The 19,837-nt window shown below is 50.0% G+C and overlaps 1 protein-coding gene across 2 annotated transcripts in view; it reads right to left on the bottom strand.

Moving 5' to 3' along the window:
- MED27 (mediator complex subunit 27) overlaps positions 1-18,364 on the bottom strand; it is a 144,434-nt gene extending 126,070 nt beyond the window's left edge. For both annotated transcript variants that reach the window (XM_016196596.2, XM_016196597.2), the window contains exons 1-2: positions 18,157-18,364; positions 16,145-16,289 (exon numbers count right to left, since the gene is read on the bottom strand). In XM_016196596.2, the coding sequence (XP_016052082.2) occupies positions 16,145-16,289; positions 18,157-18,359 (348 nt within the window). In that variant the 5' untranslated portion in view covers positions 18,360-18,364. The remainder of the gene's footprint in view (positions 1-16,144; positions 16,290-18,156) is intronic.
- Between the last annotated feature and the right edge of the window lie 1,473 nt (positions 18,365-19,837).

Here is a 19,837-nt window from a genome sequence, read left to right as displayed (position 1 = left end):
TATTCTAAAACCTGATGAAATCACACTGCGTCTTGTGATCATGGTGTCTAGACATTACCTTTGGCAGCACCCTGTCCTTCTCAGTGGTACGCGAAGTAACAATGCACGTTACAACCAACAGCATCTTACAGCCAATACAACAGAGGGATTTGGTGACTGTGCCACCCCTCACCATTTGCACCCTGGAAAGAGCTAATAAACCTCTTCCCAGCCCTGGAAGAGCTAACAAACGTCTCTAGCCCCATTCTGAAAATCCCACTTTATCTGAAAGAATGAAGCAGCAGCAACAGCTATGTATCCGCACTATACTAGGGAAAAAGAAATGTAATTCACAGGCACATATACAGGAAAGCATGTCTCCCAAGTGAGGTGTGACCGAGGGAGTCAGAATCCAAACTGCTTTCCCTTCTACAGCATCACCTCGGACAGAGGCTGGGGTCTCGGGGAGGGCAAGAGGAGTCACCCTCAGGGAGACTGCCCAAGCCAGCATGGGGCTTGGCTGGAGGGAGACATGCTCAAAGTTTAAACAGTAATTTGTGCTTAATTGTCCTCTCAGAATGATACAAGATAGACTAAATAAATTAAGCAAGGCGCGGGCTGCGCTGGCGAGCTCCAGGCCTCGCTCCCAAGAGCAGCCGGCCACAGCTCCAGGCTGGTTCTCAGGCGCCGCGGGGGAGCCGGCAGGTGCGGGCAGCAGAGGCGCAGCCGTGCGCTGAGCGGGGCGGAGGGTGCGCTGCTGAGCCAGCCGTGACGATGGAAACCTTAAGCACAAGATCCATTACAGTCTGAACACCCACAGCCACTGACACATCACGGCTGCAAATAAATCCTCGGGAAAGCAAAGGCCGAGGGGAAGCAGACATTAATCTACTCTGTTCGAAACACAGCTCAAGATCTCCATCTGCCCACGTGTGGGACTGGGACGCGTGATTCTCTGCCGCACCCTCCTCCATCGGAATCGCTATTAGGAAGTCAGGTCAGCATTAACAAATCAGTCTCCACCCTCATTAGTATATTTCAGTGGTGTGCTCCTAACGCTCACTGAGCCCTGGGCCCAGTTCCTTACCAGCATCAGCTCACCGAATCGTCACAAAAAACCAAGAAGGTAAAAACTGTTATTATGCCCATTTAAGATGTGAAAACTGAGATGCAAGACAGACCAAGGGCCCTGCCCAAGGTCACGGTAAATAAACACAGAGCCTGGATTCAATCTAGATACCTACACTGCCAGGGAGGGAAGAGAGGCTCAAGGTAGAAAAAATTATTAGCAAATTAACAAAAATTCCATTTCCACTTCTTTTGTAAAGAGTAAGCAATCAGCATAAGTCTGGCCCCACATGTGTGGGACATCAGTGGCAGGATGAGGTGCAGTAGCAATGACACAGTTTTGTAGAAATGCAAACACATTGCCACTAGCAGCCATCACCAAGATCAGAGACCATTTCCGTTTTCTTGGGGGTTTGCAAAGCTGTCATATTCTAGCAACTCAAATTTAAAGGTAATATCACCAAAAAAACAAAACCTGAACTATAACAGTACAGGCAAGTCATGGAACTACAATCCACACAGAGAGTCTCCTCTGATTTATAAAAATGCTCAGGAACAGTTTCACAATAAAGTTAGTAAACTCTGGAAGTTTCTATCCAAGGATTTTTCCTACAAGAAGAGCCACTTCCTAACAATGCCCTCACTATAAGTCATCACCGTGTTCTCAGAAGGAGCTGCCTGGCCAAGCTGCTGCTGAGACACAGAGGCCAACTACAGAGGAAAGGGACTGCAGTCAGATGATCTGTGCATCTTCTGGGTCCCTTACAAGCTGGAGCCTGAGGCAGGTCGCTCAGCTTTAGGAATCGAGTTCCCTCTTCATTAAATAAGGCAGAGGCAGGTTACTAGAGAATTGATGGTGACAATGACAGTTGAGTGTACCAGCCATTCTTCTGAGACCCTCACAAAGACCAAGCTCTTGATCTTCTCAACCCCGAGGGAGACCCAATATTCCACCTCGTGTTACAGATCAGGAAGCAGGAGGGAGCTGCCCCAGGGCAGACGGAGTAGAGGGAAGAAGCAGGGCTGAGCCCAGGGAGTTGGGCCCCAGAGCTCATGAATTCAACAGCACCCTCCGAGGCTTCTCCAGGTCTGATGGGTCGCTGGCCACTCCCATGCATCCAATGCTGTCAAGTGCTGAAGTAACCAGAAGGCACTTCAATAACTTACACTGCATCCTTTCTTCGCCCTTTCCATAGCTGCCTCAAAATAATCAGGATAATTTGCCTTCTGTTTGTCTCCTCAAACCAGTTTTAAAAAACCTCAAAAGAACTTAATATGCATTACCCTTCAGCAAGTCGGCTATGAATGGAATACACGAACTAGACAGAGACACAGCCGCAGCTATGTGCTCAGGAGACGGTGAAGTGTTGGATCCACCAACCCCAGTGAGAAGTGGGCCCCGGGGGTCCCACCTGCGCCCTCAAAGCCACGGTTAATTAGCACTGCAATACTGACTTCAAAGACCAGTAAGCTACTTACTTAACTGAAGTGTTTTGCTGATTGTTTTCTCTGTGGGCCTGTTGGGCACTGGAGATACAATGCTGATCAGGCAGACGGCCCGTCCCCACCCAGACAATCAGCACTTACAGTTCAACGTGAATCACACCCACAATGGGGGAGTGCGGGGACTGCAAAAGCTCACAGAGGGGGGTTAGGAAAGATTCTCCTAAGTATGTGACTACAAACAAAAATGGGAAAATAAGATGAGATGGTATTAGCCAGACAAAAAGAGGGGTGGGCCCATTCCAGCCTCAGCAAGGGCAGGAGGCTGAGTGTGGTGCGAGTGGCCACGTGCTGGGGCACTGCGGGAGTCAGACTCAGACAGGTACGAGCTACATTCATACTATGTATGAATCCTGAGCACAAGAAGAGAGTCATCAACATATTGTAAGCAGGAGACTTACGTGATCAAAAGTGCATTTTTAAAGGGCACTCTGCTGAGTGAGGAGACAGGAGGTGCTAAGACAGGGAGGCCAGTTAGGCGACAGCTGCAAATGCCCCAGCTATGACAGGTGGTGGCCTGGAGTAGGGTGGGAGGGAGTATCTGCTCATCCATTTAGCAGCAAATACTGAGCACAGCAGCGCCAGGCTCCCTGCTTGCGCTGGGAACCGAGCTTGTAACCACAGTGCTGGGCGTGCCCGGCTGATGTTGCTGGTTTTTCTTCGTCACCCGGAATCCGCTATTTCCAGCTCCCCTCTGGACATCGGCTTTCAGCTCCTCACCTCCCTCACAGGCTGTCCTGACATCTGAGAAGTGGGAGTGGAAGTCACTGGGAACCGCCCCCCAGACCACCAGGGTGTAGATATCGTCAATGTTCCTTCTGGACCAAAAGCAAACTGGAGGCGTACAGGAGGCCATTCCCATCCCGTGAGTCATCAGCACAAAGTGACTCCCTCAGAGGAGGCCTCTGCTAAACAAGAGCATTGGAAACCTTCCTCGAAAGCACCGCAAGCCCAGCACTGACTTAGAAGGCAACGCTCCACTGCTCAGAGAAGTCTCGACAGGAAAGCAGCACTCCCCACAAGTTTCCTACTAGGAACCTACCATGTTCTGGCTCTAAAAGCCGAGGTCCCCAGCACAACATTTAGCTGAGGATTTCAATGAACTGCCAGCAGGATAAAGTGGTTATGCTGTCCAAGCTAATGTGAAAACGTATTAACATCTCAATGCTAGAGCTCATCCGAGCAATTAAAATTAACATGGACTGCTCTGTTTTAATATGGTGTTTTTTAATTGATTTTTTTAGAGAGAGGGAGGGGGAGAGAGAGAGACAGAGAAACATGGGTAGGTTGCCTCCCGTAATGCACCCCGACCAGGGATCAAACCAGCATCCTGGGTATGTGCCCTGACTAGGAAGGGAACTGGCAACATTTCAGGGCATGAGACGATGCCCAACCAGCTGAGCCACACTGGACAGGGCTGGACTGCTTTGTTTTAGATTGGGAAAAACAAGGGACAGGAGAGTGTTGCCTCCATAATCCTGTTATTCCTTTATACACTTTAAAAGTATATAGAGCTAGCAATTTTGCTATCCAAACCAACTAGTGAACCAGGAATGTCTCCACTGGCTGGAGTTAAGTGTGTGGGGGTGGAGAGCACAGCAGATGGGAACTTGCAGTCATGAAAGAAAAACTACTACCCAGCAAGTGCCTACCTACTGTGTACAGGCCCTGTGCCAAGTGTCTTCAAAGTCATTCTGCAGGTGAAGAGGGTGAAAGCTGGAGAGGAACTAGCGCACACAGAAATGATCCCAGTGGTTTCACAGGGAACACGCTTCTACCTACCACTTAAACAGAACACTTCAACAACCGCTGAGTCATTTTCTGCTCACTGAGAAGCAAAGGCTGGGAATTCAGTCCATCTTGAAACTCAGGTGATTCCAATTCTCATCACAAACCAATGGCTGATGTAGGAAGGATTCTGAATCAATGCATTCAGCTCCGGGAGACGTACTGAACTAAAGTGTGATTTTAAATGGTGAGAGATAGATGACAGAATGGACAGCAGGCGGGCGGTCAGGCCACGGGAGAGCACAGTGCACCCAGTGGGGCCCGTGCTGCCCTACCCCTGGGTGAGGTACTGAAGTTGGTGCCTAAGGCCAATCCCACCCACAGGCAAAAACATCCTTCAGGGCTCCAGGTACCTGAATGAAATGTAAACAGACCCATAAAAAATCCAGGGAATAACATATGTGTAGTGCCCTTTGCTACAGAGTCACTAAACCGTATCACAAAGAACACACAGAGTTCTCTGATGGCAGAGACAGCCCAACCAACCAGGGGTGGAGTCAGAGGTGTCAAGCAAGTCAGCACCCTGAAGCTGACTGAACGAATGCTTTTCCCTCCAACACAAATGTAAGATGTGCATTTACTGTTCCCTTGAAACCAATGAGAACCCCCCTTCAAACAAACACAACCTTAGGCTGAGTAAAATAAGGGCAAACTGGTGGCGTGCCAAGGGCAGCCAAACCAGAAAAGTATATATTACTAGCAATGAACTTGCATTTGCATTAAGCATACGACAGAATTAAAATGCACCAAGCTATAAAAACAGGATATTTAAGATATCAGGATGACGAGAAAATCTTTTATATTCAGACAGAAAGTTACATATGCCAGTTGAGTCACCCAGCATCCAGGAGTTACACTCCTTTCTGACAGTACAGTCTGGTAAGCTGCCCTGGAGGGTGAGGCTCAGTTGGTTGGGCATGCACCGAGGGGTTGCCAGTCCGATCCCTGGTAGGGGGCATGCGGGAGACAGCAGATCAATGTTTCCCTCCCTCAGCAATCTCTCTCTCTCAAATCAATAGAAATATATTTTTTAAAAAGGACTGGTAAACTGCGGAATATAAAGGGCACTGATTAAAGAGGAAGAAAGACCAGTAAAAAGAACAGGAATTATTAAAACTAGGTGGTTTGGCACTTAACTCCTCTGATGAAGTTAGAAAATTGGATGTAGTCTAAGTTCCAAGAAGATGGGAACTTACCAGTTTCATTCGCTGTACCTGGACAATAATAGGTGCTCAATAAAGACATACTGAATGAATGGATTAGGTATTTCCTAGCAAAAAAAAAAGTACACTCCTCAAAAGCAGTTTGGAAATGAGTAAGACTGAGCATTTACAATAAGTGCAACCATTTTCTCACACGTGGAGGTATGCACACACTCCAAACCTGCCCTCTCTACCTGCAAAACCTACCACATACACGGAGTCATCAGGAGACAGCCAAGCCCAGGATGCTTAGTGGTGGCAACTGCTGACAAGCTATCAATAGTCAGAGTAGCCTACTGACTGAAATAACAAGGGTACAATGTAACTAACTCTTCAACCCTAAGACACAGACACACACAAATGGGGAAAAGATAAGAGCAACTGGCATCTCCAGGACTCAGTACAATTCCTGTTAAAAAGGGAAAAAAGTGAGGAGTGGTCTTATCCTTACACAGCCATCCTTGGTGTCCCCACCCATGCCAGCAAGGGCTCCAAGGCAGTCCCTTTCTTTTCATGAAATGCCCAGCAAAGATGCCAGTTAGCTGCTAAGCTCCTAATTTATTGTATTCAGAGCTTAAAGCAGCCAAGGGTACCTGCCTCTAGAAACTAAGAAGGCTAGGGCTGCTTCACTCTACAGGTCAAGGCAATGCCCTGAGCCGTGTCCCTGCCTGGGCTGGGACCGCACAGCCTTGCTTGTGCATAGACTGTAGCGGTCACTGGATCACACCTCTCTTGCTGGAACCCTGTGATGTGCCATGTGGATTGCCCACTGCTCCTGCTTCACTGACAGGATCAGCAGCTGCAAAACTACAGGTAAAAGGCAGTATTTTAACAGGCCTCACAACGGAAGAAAGCTCTCCACTTTTCTGGACATCCAGTGTGTCCAAGCTGCCAAACACTGCAGATCCCAGGTACAGGAGCAGCCGTGTGGCTCTGGAGAAGTCACTGTCTCTGTAAAATGAGGGTAATGACCTACCTGATCGCTGAGGGTCCCCTGAGATCTAACACTCAGTCAAAGGGGGTACAGTTCTAAGAGTTTGTTTGGAAATAGGGTGGGGGACTTCGATTACTAAGTGCCTGCTACATACTGGATTCGAGGTGTCTAAAGATGATGCCAAGTCTCCAACCCTGGAGAAGATGGGACAGACCTGCAGAGCAAGCAGCCACAGCACAGTATGACCACTGCAGCCACCACGAGGCCGTGGGGCAAAGCAGGGGAGACCAGCCCTGCCCAGTCATTGTGGAGGCCTCTCTACAGAACATTTCAATGGGCTGGAGGAGGAAGGGGCAGAGAATACAAGGAGGAAGGTACAGTGTACTCCTGGGGGGGGGGGCAGTAGGCACTATCACTGCTCTGGGCTCCTCAGGGTGGCACCGGTGCCTCCAGCAGAGCAGTCACAATAAAGCTGGAGATTTCAGAATGAGCCTCAACCCACAGGGCTGAGGGGAAGCTGACGGTGTACCAAGGGCGGAGGGGGGAGGCAAAAGGTAATGACTTGCCAGAGCCTACTGGATGAGTAAGCTGTTCCGGGGCAAGTGAGGGTCATGGGGAGTTCCATTCACTTTGTCAAGCAAGCAAGGAAAAGCAGAGGCCGAACAAAGCCCTGGCCCAGGGAGCGGCCCGCAACTAGCTCCAACAGGCCCAAGAGGCTGCAGTGAGCTGGAGCCTCCCAAAAATAAGTGAGGCAGCAAAGAGCTCTGGGCGAGGGCGACGCAGACCCAGCAAGCTCCAGAAGCCAAAGGTCAGCATGGTGAGCTGGGCCAGAGACACGCAGCTTCCCTCCCTCCAGGGCAGAACCCGTCTGACCACAGCCTGGAGGACCCTGACATTGGGGTACAGCGGCCAGAGAACTCGGGATGAAGCCTCTTGGCACGCACTTCCCCTCCCGCTCTCCTGTGCCTAACCACCACCACCACCACCTGAACAAAGGCAGGTGCATACACAGAAGCAGATTCTAAAGGGAAAACACACAAAGAACCTAAAAAGGAAAAGAGTTAGAGGCTTCAGGTGAGCCGTCAAATACTGTTTTCTGGCACACTGGAAATCGGAGCAATAACAGCTATTTGTAAAATGCCACTAAGTATCCTACCCCAAACTAGAAACTTTAAACACATTTTCCAATTAGACTCTCAGACCAACCCTAGGAGATCCGCATTATGCCTACTTCACAATCCCGCAGACTGAGGCTCCGAGGTGTTAGGTAACCTGCCAAAGTTATCGAAGTCTAAGCCCTAACACAGAACAAGGCTTCATCCTGACAGGATGACATAGGCAGAGTGGGATAAAAGCAGTAACAGGTGCAAACACAGGGCACCTGACTTCGGTACATCTCAGAAGACTTCCCAGAGTAACAACTAAGCCGAGACCTAAGTGACTAAGAGTAACAGGCTCTGCGCTTGAACACTCCAGCACAGTCTTCATGCAACCCCACAAGTGCCCTGAGAGGCAGGGCTGCTCATGCATGTTACACAGGAGGACGCTGAGCGAGGGAATCTGGCCACTGGCTGTCTGCTTCGGGACTCAGGCCCTGAGCATGATGAACACAATGCCTCTAAGTACCAGCTGGGAGCTGGGCCGAATCCAGGGAAGATGGAGGAAAGCACTGAGGAGCGACCATCAAATGCCTACTTTATCAAGACCCCAGGGCACTGCAGAGTGGAGAACAGACTAGAAGGGGAGGCTGCAGCTTGCCTCGAGCAACAGTGGGGCCTGGGCGCAGGCAGTGGTGGTCGAGACAGAGAAGCTGCAGGGGGAGGTTTTGAATAGGTAGGGTCAGACCTCAGTCAGAAGGTATGAGGGTCTGGGCACCTGGCTGGGAAGGTACCCCATCAGGAGGAGCATCTGAGGGCACAGGAATTTAGTTCTGGACTCATTCTGAGGGGCCCAGGAGTCCCCAAGGGCAGGTGCCCCGCAGCCACTTGGGATCCGTGGGTCTGGATGTCCAGGGAGAGATCAGGCTGGCGACAGACTCAGACGTCACTGGAGTGTGGTTGGCAAGTGAAGCTGCAGAAGACACGGATGACTCAGAGAAGGCACGTAAACCAGAGAGAAGCACTAACCCACGGCTCTTCCCCAGGTCATACCTGCCATGACTAGAAGACAGGAAAACAGGGAGCCTGCAAACAGGGTCTTCCTGGTCTAACCACCAAGGAAAATGCCATGGGCCCATTTTCTCAGCATCCCTGGAGGAGAGACAGCGCCCTTTACAGGCGCCCTAATCAGCCCACAAAAGGCAGCCAAAGAGGAGGTCAAGGTGAGTCCCCCAGGGTCACTACGTCCTGGGGCAGGTGTGACCCTGCAGCCCCTGCGCCTCCCTAGGGCAGCCCAGGGCGGCTTCAAAGAGAGTTCCTGCTCTTCCAGAGAAAAGGACGAAGGAGTCACAAACCTGAGGCCAGGCAACAGTAAAGTGACAATTTTCAGAAAACACAACTAGTAAGTAGACCGTAAAGAGGTAGAATCCGGTCAAAGCCTGGGGATAGAAAGTGTCAAGAATTATGGGGGCAGCACTTGGTTTTCATTAACATTTACACTTGGTATAAATGTTACAAGAGGCCACTGCTGTCTAGAGAGCCTCTAGATGGTAATTTTCCACCGAAGGCCTCTAGGCTGCTGCTCCACTGGTGTGTCTGAGGCTCTGAGGCGCACACAGCACACCCGGCTGGTGTGCTTGAGACACGTTCCCGGCCAGGAGCTACCCTTCCCCACTCCCCCCCAGGTTAGGCTTTCACTTCTGTAGCCACATACACAACTCCACTGAACTCCCAAGTTAGAGCCGAAAGGGACCCGAGAGATCACCAGCCCAACTCCTCATCCTACCCACTAGGAAGCGGGAGCCCAGAGGAGCAGAGCCACCGGCATAAGGTCACACAGCCGGTCACGCAGCCAGACAGTGGGCCGCCATGGCTCAATTCTGGTCTCTCGGCACCACTGCCCAGTGTTGTCACAACTACACACTGCCTTAGCACCACCTTCCCAGTAAAATGAAAAGGAGCCAGCTCCCTACGCAGTGGGCACTGCTCTGGGTACCTCAGGCGTATTAAGCTCATCCATCCTCACAGCGGCCTGTCGGCTGGAAGCTGTTATTATCCACTTCTGACTGACAGGAGGTTGAGACAGAGAGAGGCTATGTAACTTGCTCCAAGTCATAAAGCTGACAGGGAGCCCAGGGGTTCAAACCCCCCAGAGTGGACTCCAGAGCCCTGCTGATAACAAGCGCCCAATTTACAATGTGGATATAATCCAAATGTTTACTTTTACACTGGCCTCTGTGTACAAACATTTTCCTAAAGAAACACTAGAAATCCCAGACTCGTCCACAATCTTTTCCCACCGGTCAGACGACTACAGTCCAATTTGAATTCTGAGCTCCAGGAAAACCTGAGTACCTGCCCAAGTAAGACGACTCGTCCTCAGTTTGGACACATGGGCAAAATATGGCCCGTCCCACCTCCTCCAATGCGGTCCCCTCTCTCCTCCTGTGGCTGCTTCCCAGGACCCTCACTCTGCCTTTTCAGTCCCTAAATTCCCACATTCCATCCAAGCCCGGCCAAACCCCAGGCTCCCAGCCAAAATCCCAACCCCTCAACCCCACGCCCAGGTTTTATGAGGAAAGATTCCCCCACCCACTGATTCATACTAACGTGTAAACTGTTGATGTCTGTGCTCAGGCTTCCCCAAGGAAGGAAGGTGCTGATTCTCTAAAGGAATTTCTCACTGCAGAATTTCAGGAGAATATATAAAAGTCCAGCATGGGAGGCCTTGTGATGGAACAGAAATCACAGGAAGACAGGAAAGTGCTGCAGGGGGGCGGAGTGGGGGTCTGTCTTCACGGTTTGTTAAGATAATAACACCAGTCCTTGACAGTGTTCCCTGTGCCAGATAAGAGCTTTACTTACATCATCTCATTTAGTTTCATGATACCTTTCTGTAGTGGGTGTAATTATCAACCTCATTTAGAGAACAGACCCCGAGGCAGAGAGGTAAGCCTCATGGCTGGGAGGTCGCAGAGCGGGGATGCCAGCCAGAGTCATCCAGCTCTGGAGCCTATGGTCCTAACCACTCCACAAGTAAATACAAACATGCTGTTACCACGCCTGGTAATTATGACTACATTTATATAACATGTACGTATGTGAGCTACCCTTACCCTAAGGCATTTTTATGTGCACTATTTCACTTAATCTTCAAACGCTATAATACAAATACTTATGATACAAATACCCCATTTTACTGATGAGGAAACGGATACATTACAAGACTTTTCACTTGTTCAAGGCACAGAGTAAGCGCAGAGCTGGACGGAACTCAGGCAGCCTGATTCAGTAACTTCCACTTAGGTTTGACAGTCCTGGCTATGCCTTCCTTCAGTCCTGAATCCCACAGTATCTAGAAAGCCAGGAGACTGGTTTTGTCTCTTCAGTGTTTGCTTGGTTGTGTTACTCTGTGTTCTCGCAATGGCTCCCATGTATCAGAGCTTGGGGTGGGGAGGGAGGAGAACAGCGTAGGCTTCAAGGCCAACTGGGGCCATTTTCCAATAGTCAAGCCCACTCTGCTGGCAAGTACATGGGGCCAGGCGCTCTGAAGGTCAGATTTAGGTGGAAGAACACATCTGAGGTGGTCCCTGGCACCTCTGCTGATGGTGACAGTCTAGACAGGGTCTGGGCCTGCATCACGATGACTAAGCTGTGTGGGACACTGGTGTGATCTTTCTTTCCTCGTACATTCTGAACGAGTCCGAGTTTCCCGAACACGTGCCAGAGAGGAGAAGGAGCCAGAGTTGGGCCTGGTGGGAAGGGGGGCGCTAGGCAACAAACTGGTTACTGATGACGGACAAAGCGGGGTAAGCCCTACGAGGCTGATGGAGGCGACGCTCCTCATCCCGACGGTCTTCACAGCACTGCCAAAGCGACAGCTGCCCCAGACCACCCGGCGTCAGGTGCATCCGCTCGGATCGGCCAGAAGACTCCCACCAAGTCCCATCCCCTCCTCAGCACTGGCTGTCAACCAGCTCTCAGAGAGGACACACCAGGTGACAAAGACATAGATAAAACTGCTAACCTCAGCTCTCAACGAGCTTTTCATCAGATCACCAACTGACCTCATCCCGTCCTTCTAAATTCCCCTGCTGGGATCCAGCCACAGCCAGCACGGCAGATCTCAAGACTTTCTCCACAGTGACACAACTAGGTTCTCAGTGACGGCCGAAAATAAAAATGCCCCTATCGCACCTCATCAAAAATACAAGCAGGCAGACCACAAAAGGGGTTGTAAATTAAAAATTCAACAGTAAAAGCTTTGATTTTTCCTTTCATTCATTTGAGGCATTTTAGCTGAATGCTCACTGTACACCAGGCACCTTAGTAGGTGCTGGGGACTCCTAGCAGGGAACAGGACAGGCACAGTGCCTCTCCTGGGGGCTTAAAAGAGGACAGATCCCTAAAGGAAAAGGCTCAGTGTTGCCATTTAAACAATGCCACCAGTTAGCTCCACGGTGCCCAAGCATGAAGGATCCAAGAGAGACGAATGTCCCAGTCACTTAAAGCCATCAAGAAACTATATTCTGATAAGAGCAGTTCAGGAGGGTAGAGCAGAGAAAACGTCTCGGACTTTCCAACTGAATACTCTTGGGATAGAGAGGTGCCTTTTCTCTAATAAAACATAAAATTAAGCATGCAAAACATAAAAGGCAGCAGCAGCTTCCCCTGGGCCCGCTTCCCACCCCTGGGAGAGGGTGACGGCTGGGGTCTTCGTGGCCTCAGAGCAAGGCTGAAGTCTTAGTCTGCTTCTCAAGCAAGTAAACAAGCAGTCTTCAGTCCCAAATGAGGAAAGTCAAAGCCAGAAATAACAGCCTGGGAGCAGGGCGCTGAAACCTTAGGAAAGGGGCCTTAGGAAAGGTTCAGCCTAATTCCCAGCATATCTGGGCATAGTAAGTGATGCGAAGTGCACGCCGACTGCCTCACAGCAGGAGCAGCACTGCGGCCAATTATTTTTGCCCTCGTCGAGGGAGCCTGTCATCCCTCCACGGAGCAATGATCTATAGGTGCCTAAGAGTTAAAAGCGGAATCTTTCCCCAATTCAGCACAGAAAAAGTGCTGCTCACAGCAATTCGACATCATTTCATTAGATGAGATTAATTTTTAAATGTGTTAGCCTAACAATTAATGCCAACTACCATGTAATTAATATTCCAACTGACTTTACAAAAATTACAAAATCCGCTAAAGAAAAGAATTAGTTGTCCGGCATGAATGAGACTTCTCTATGGCCAATGGCACATAATGCAGAAAGTTCACCACATAGTGGGGGGCATCAGCCTCCCCACTTCCTTCAGTCCTCAGCCAGCACGGAGAGCTGACAGCGGCGAGTCCTCGCAGCCTCACTCGGCATTTTAATGCACTTGCTGGTTTAAACTCCTTGAGGCTAAAGTGATGAGTGATGAAAGCCTCACGATTAAAAGGCCCTTCTCATTTGCAGCACAGGCCAGGCACACCCATATAACTGCTTGCTGCTTCCATATCCCCAGTTGAAGGTTAGAATGCTGGCTGGCTTATTTCTCAGGTTATTTCTTCAGATTTTAAAGAAATTTAACAAGACATCCTTCCCCTTGTTTTCTTCATTTTTCTCACGAGACAGACTCATAAATGCCTACATCTGGTTTTAACCTGTGGCATCACCAGGTACCCTTCCCAGAGTCTGGTAAGCAAGCCACAGTCTAATAGGACATGATCTACAGTAACAGAAATAAAAAACACATCTCCCTGCAGCCCACCTTTGAGTTACCGGCAGGGGCTGCCTCGCTCCAGAGCAGAGTCCTGAGCCCACAGCGCCTCGGCAGGAAAGAACGCGGCAGCTGATTAGTGATGTCTGCCCTGGACAAGAGCAATCGTTTGAGGACACGTGTACCATGTACTTGCCATCTCCATCCTTCAATAAACCATTAAATATCAGTGAAATGCAAACAGGTTCATGGAAAAATACACATGTTGTTTCTAGGATGTGGGTTGAAGAAGGGGAGAATGTTTTCTACAGTCAGAAATCTTAGGCCAAACTGGATTAAACCATCAAGCTTCAGAGGAAAGAACACTGACCTCAGTCAGGAAATGCAAGTTCTAGTCTTGCTGTGGGGCCAGGAGCAGGTCAGTTCACTGGGCCTCGGTCCATCAGCCATAAAATATTAAATATCAGCCAATAAATATCAACCTCTTCCTTTCTACCGATCAATGACACAAGCAGCCCCAAGTCCCCTCTCTGAGGGTGCTAGAGCGCTAATACAAGAGCAGCTACTTTATAGAGCATGACTAGAACCCTCATCTGTCCCACTGCTCACATGGGACTCGCAAATGCCTACATCACCAGAACCAGAGCTCCACACATACTACTTCCTTCCCTAATGCGACCTCTTTTCCACCCTGGGGCAAGGGTGAGGGTAGGGCAGGCATTTCTCTTTTTAATACTGGAACTATTAAATTCATTGAATTAAGCTACCTTCATTCAAAAGTTAAGTGTCATCATTTCAATTTAAAACCAGTCAGTCCCACTGGAGTCCCAGTCACTCGTGGTTTCAGGATCAGCCTAAGCATTCCCATCACTGAAAAGTCTCCATCATTCTGGCACATTCCGAGAACAACTTTACCCACGTGAAACATCAGCACAGCTTCCATGTCCAAACACCAAAAAGCAGACTAGGAATCCAACCAGAAATAAGCTGCACCACCCACACCATGCACCGACTGATGGCATCCCGCCCACTCACCAGGTAGACTCATGTTCAGGTGACCAAGAGCAGCCATGGGAAAACAAGGAAGCAAAACAGGACAGCCTGGGAGGGCAGTGCTGTCTGTGAAGGGCTGGGAGTCTCAGGTCTGGCCTAGGCAACTGCAACAGACACACATACTTTATTTCTTGGCCCTGCATTCCCTCCTTTTGCAAACTGCCTCTCCCCAACTCCAGGGAGCCCTACTTCCTGTGCTTCCTGTGATCCAGCGATCTGTGTCAGCCAATCAGAGACTCCCAATCAGAGAGCCCTGGGTTTAACGAGCTGTCTCAGGGGCCACCTACCAAGCAGGGCCAGAACACTTTTCCAGGGTCTGATGTGGACACCAGGAGATCATATGGTATAAGGATCATGCAAACCTACAACTGCTGGGCTATCTTTTCTACCACTTGGAGAGCATCAGGCCAACCAAGGAGAGCAGAGCAAGAGAGTGACAGATCCCCACACCATCTGCGCACCCTGATCCTCAAGACTACATCGAGTTTCTGTCACCGGCAGCCCAGAGCTTGGGAGACAAGACTTAGAGGCAAAAATGTATGCATACGAGGCTCAATGCATACGATAGCACCCCGCAATCAGTCACTTCTCTCTGAATCTCAGACTCAGTTTCCAGGGTTCCACCTAAAACCAAAGAATACTAAATACCCCTGGAGAGAAATTCAAAGAAAAAACTCTGCACACCAGAAAAACTGTCATCCAAGACCCAAGAGGCAAGGCCCACAGAAAAGAGGAAAAAACAATGGATAACTGGAGGGAGCACAGCAGTTCATGACCGATAACTGTAAGAGCCACTGTCTCCAGGGACGTAGCACAGGCTAAAGAGAAATGCTTCCAAAATCATTCCAAAGGAAAAAAACACACAGAAAAACACAACCACCCACAGCACCCAAACAAAAGGTACTTGTGGGTAAGCTAAAGGTTTCCAGGCTATGAACATAATTGGTCCTGTTCTCTTTTGACTACAGTTTAGTTTTCCTTTTACAGCCGTCTCTGCACGGGCCTGCTGCTGAAGGAAACCACAAAAGCATAGTCTACGGAGCGTGTACAAAACAATCGCCCTCAGATACAGCCTAAAGTAATTACAGAGACATGTGACAAACAGCACTCTGGCTCTCCCACCGAGGACGGGGCAAAGACAGTACAAGCAGCACAAACGACATCCAGTGGCTGGACATTCAGACCACCAGTCCTTAACCTTCTGGGGGTTATGGGCTCCTCTGAGAATCTGAAGGAAGCTAGGACGTCTTTCCCAGAAAACAAAGGTTCATACTACATTTTGTATATAATTTCAAGGGGTTCTTAAAAGCTGCTTCCTATGGCCCTGGCCAGGTGGCTCAGTTGGTTGGAGCACTGTCCCACACACCAATAGGTTGTGGGTTCGATTCTCCATCAGGGAACATACCAAGCTTGCGGGTTCAATGCCCGATCGGGGCGTTACAGGAGGCAACTGATCGATGTTTCTCTCTTACATTGATGTCTGTCTCTCTCTCTCTCTCTCTCTCGCCACCTTTTTCTCTTTCTAAAATCAATAAAAGGCATACCAAGTGAGAATTAAAAAAAAAAAAAGGCTGCTCACTATAGACAGCTTCCAGGTTAAATACACCTTAGATTTTTAATTTAATTACCTGAGCATCATGAATAAGCCCCAAAGACTTCAAAGGACCACACAAGAGTTCATAGGGGAATTCTAAAGCTCCCAACTCTGTAACCCCATGCTGAATCAAAACCAAAAAAATAAAATAAAAACTTCCCCTCACCTTCTGCATTCACAAAATATAAGGAAACTTGGCTTTTCCTATATTCGCTCCATTTCTGACATGTCACCCTTACCTTATTAGACCATTTATATGCCTGAAGGAGTTGACTGTAGAGAGGAGTTTTGTCCTGCACAGGATCCAGGCTTAACAGGCCACTGTTATGGAGAGGATGGTTCTCAGACGGCCTGCCTACCAGATTGCTCAGACGTTCCAGCTCGCTGAAAAGTAAACAGATAAAGCGAACCTGAGCCCTTGAATCTCCAGTGGTCAGCCCACCACACTGGTCGAAGGCTACTCTTCAAACTGGCCGTCAGAAGTCCTTCAAAAATAAATACTTTCTTGACAGGTGAAAAAGATTAGGGGCAATCAAGAAAACCCCTGACTGGGTGCTTATCTTATTTTAAAACCAAGCTCTCTGGTGCCATTCCAAAGGAGGGGGGGAAAAAGTTAAGAGCAGTGGAAACGATATAAATCCTAAAACTGGGATTTAACAACTAGCACTGTTCTCTGCGAGGGGGGAGGAAACGGTCTGGAATTTTGAAACATGGTTTAACACTGCTTCTCACCAAGTTTTCAGACCCACACACAGATCAGTACGTTTGGCAGAACAGCAAGTACCTGAATGAACGATTATTTGTCTCTCACATAGGGATAGATTTGTACATGGTGCTTCACAGATGGTAAAACTTAACACAACAAAGAAGAGACAAAATAAACAAATGGAATGGGACGACACTGCTGAGGGGGCTGTGTCAAGCAAACACACTTCAGTCTAGCAGGAAAACTCCAGAGACACTGGGGAAGAGAGCCAAGAGCAAAAGTACATTCCAGGAGCACGTTTTGAGGGGCCTGTCCCCAACTGTCTACAAAAGACTCTGTAGGAGCAGCTTCTCAGCCCACGTTCATTTTGGACTCTTCAGTCACCTTCTTCCTGGCCCGACTGTAGGAGGATTTAAGAAAACAACGGGGTAATGGAGACGTTCCTAACCTTTCTAAAAGGGTGAAGGGCTTTCACATCCTGAACATTACAGAAGGGAGCAGATCAGAGAGGAAATGGAAGGCAGGAAAGGACGACCAAGGCGTCCCCTCAAGCGGGGAAGAGTGCTGGCCCAAGAACAGCGAGCGCTGTGGGAGTGAGGAGGGGTATGTGGATTCCTGGCTTTCCCTCAAAAAAAAAAAAATTAAAAAAAAAAAGGCAACTACTTGGGGGGGGGGGAGGCACCCATCACTTGGCCGCCACCTCCTCCTCTATCCTACCTCCCTCTCCCATCTGCTTACCCAGGAGACAGGTTGAGAAAAGAAGATCCAACCACTTCAGAGCTCAAAGGAGGGCTAGCTCCCCAAACGCCTTTCCCTGCTCAGGTCAGTTCTGAGAAATACGACTCAAAACTCCTGACGTGCTAACCTCCCTGGGAAGGCCTGGCTCTCTGAAGGGAGGACCTCGCCGACGACAGAGCGCCTACTACGCGCACTTTACGAACCTCCTTGGTTCTGCCAGCACCCCTTGGAGGAGTAGGGGAGACCAGCTGTCAGGCAGAGAAGAAACGCGCGGCCCTTCCCCTCAGAGGCCGCCAGCGAGTCCGGGGGGGAGGGCGTTAGGCAGCAGGGATTCCGCCCGTTAGGCCTGAGATCGGGTCTCTCCCGAGGAAGGAACTCAACAGGTGCCGTCAGCGAGCCCGGGTTTTGGAGGGGGGAGGGAAAGACGGGTCAGGCCCGCTCCGCCGGGTTTGGGGGTGCGGCGGCGTGGACCTGACGAATCCCAGGAACCCGGCGCCCCCGGGTTGGCGGCAGGGCCGGTCGGGTCCCGGTCGGCGCCGTCAGTGCAGCTGGAGGGGACGCCAAGGGCCTACAGGTGAGAAACCTGCCAGGTGAGAAGCGGAAGTTCGCGGGAAGGGCCCGTGTCCTCGTGAGGAACGGAGCGACCACCGAAGGGGGCGGGGGCGGCGGGGGCCAGGCGGCCAAGAGGAGGGAGACCGGAACGCGGGGGTGGGGGACGGTGTCCCTGAGGGGCAGGCAGAGGCTCGGCGGAGGGAACGGGAGGGAGACGCGCGCGGGGTCCCGGCCCCTTCTCCAGCCGGTACCTACTTGAGGTCCCGGTTGACCGAGTGCAGGTTGTCCTGGAAGTGCGCGATGAAGGCCTTCTCGCGGCCCTCCAGCGTCTCCTTGTTCCGCATGCCATCCTTGAGGCAGTCGAACACCCTGCTCACGCTGGAGCGCAGCGCCTGGATGGCGTTGATGGCCTGGGAGAAGGCCTCCAGGTTCACGCCGACGCTCAGCACGTCCGCCATCGCCGCCGCCGCCGCCGCGGGCTCCCGAGCCGGCTGCGCCAACGAAAGCCGCGCGCGCTGATGACGCGACGCGCGCTGAGGACGCGGCCCCGAGGGCCTCTGGGAAATGTAGTTTCCGCGGACTCGGCCTGGACAGCCCAGGTGGCTTGTGCGGAAGGGAACCCTGGAAAAGGGGTTTTCCATCTCAGCTGCAAGAAAGTGATCTCGATGTAGGGAAGCCGGGCTGCTCGCTGGGATTTCTTGATGGCGACAAGGAAATACAGAAAGTTCCCGCATTTCCTCAACTGTGTGTTCTTGAGAGTTATAGGGAAAAGAATTGCTCAGAGCAGAGTGTCCATGGAGTAAAGAACTGTAACCCATTGAATAAAAGGAGCCCATATCCATAAATAAATGGGAGATAAGGGAAAGTTATTTCCTACAGTAGAATGCCAACTAATAAATGTAGCAGGAATGATGGAAGGAAAATTACCATTTGGCAACGTTGGAATAATAATTGATATAGATAGGATCAAGGGATGCTAAAACTAGTGCGTGAAAATGTGAGGAGTAACAGAGTATTTACACAGGCTTGGAGTATCACCCACGGGGGGAAAAATAACGATCTAGCCATTTCACTTCAGGTACAGATCCAAAAGAAGGGGAGAGGGACTGGAGCAGGTATTGCACACGCCTGCTCATAGCAGCTATATTCACAGTACCTAAGAGGCAGAAGCCACCCAGTGCCCATCCTCAGACGAATACTTACCAAGCTGTGGTGCACACATACAAAGAATATTTCAGCCTTAAAAAGGAAGGAAATCCTGACGCCTGCTACAATATGAATAACATTATGCTAACTGAAGGACAAGTACTGTGTGATTCCACTTATAGGAGGTCCCTAGGGTGGGCAAATCCGTAGAGACAAAAAGTGGAATGGTGGTTGCTAGGGGCTGGGGGAGGGGAAGCGGGAAGTTAGCGATTAATGGGGACCGAGTTTAAGTTGGAGTAAGTGAACATGTTCTGTACAAGGTGGTGATGGTTGCCCAACAGTGTGAATGCCCTTGACGCTACAGAACTAGACACTTAGCGGTGGTTAAAATGGTGAATTTTATGTTATGTATATTTTACCATGTTTTTTTAATTCAGTAATGTAAAGGGAGAGGGGAGGAACTGGTGAGTTCCCAGCGGAGAAACTTGGTTGACATGACCCTAACCAAGAGGTCGAGGTCAACATCGCCTCCTGAAATGGTGCACTGAGAAGAGCGTAGCATGACTTCTGTGACAGTCCTGCCCAAAATGCAAAACCTGAGTCTGGTCAGGACATCAAACTCAAACGGAAGAAGATTCGACTACATGACTGACCTGTACCTTCTAACAAAACATGTGTCGTGAAAGACAAAAAAAAAAGGGCTGAGTGAGAGAGACTCAAGCAACAGGACAGCGGAATGCAGCACGTGGTCCGGGATTTTCTTTCGCTGACAAGACGCAGACAGTCGGTG

This window comes from Miniopterus natalensis, chromosome 12 (genome assembly GCF_054644295.1).
Source record: "Miniopterus natalensis isolate mMinNat1 chromosome 12, mMinNat1.hap1, whole genome shotgun sequence".
In the NCBI taxonomy this organism is placed as follows: Eukaryota; Metazoa; Chordata; class Mammalia; order Chiroptera; family Miniopteridae; genus Miniopterus; species Miniopterus natalensis.
The sequence above is the reverse complement of the archived record's forward strand: the minus strand, read 5'-3'. Positions and strand labels throughout refer to the sequence as shown.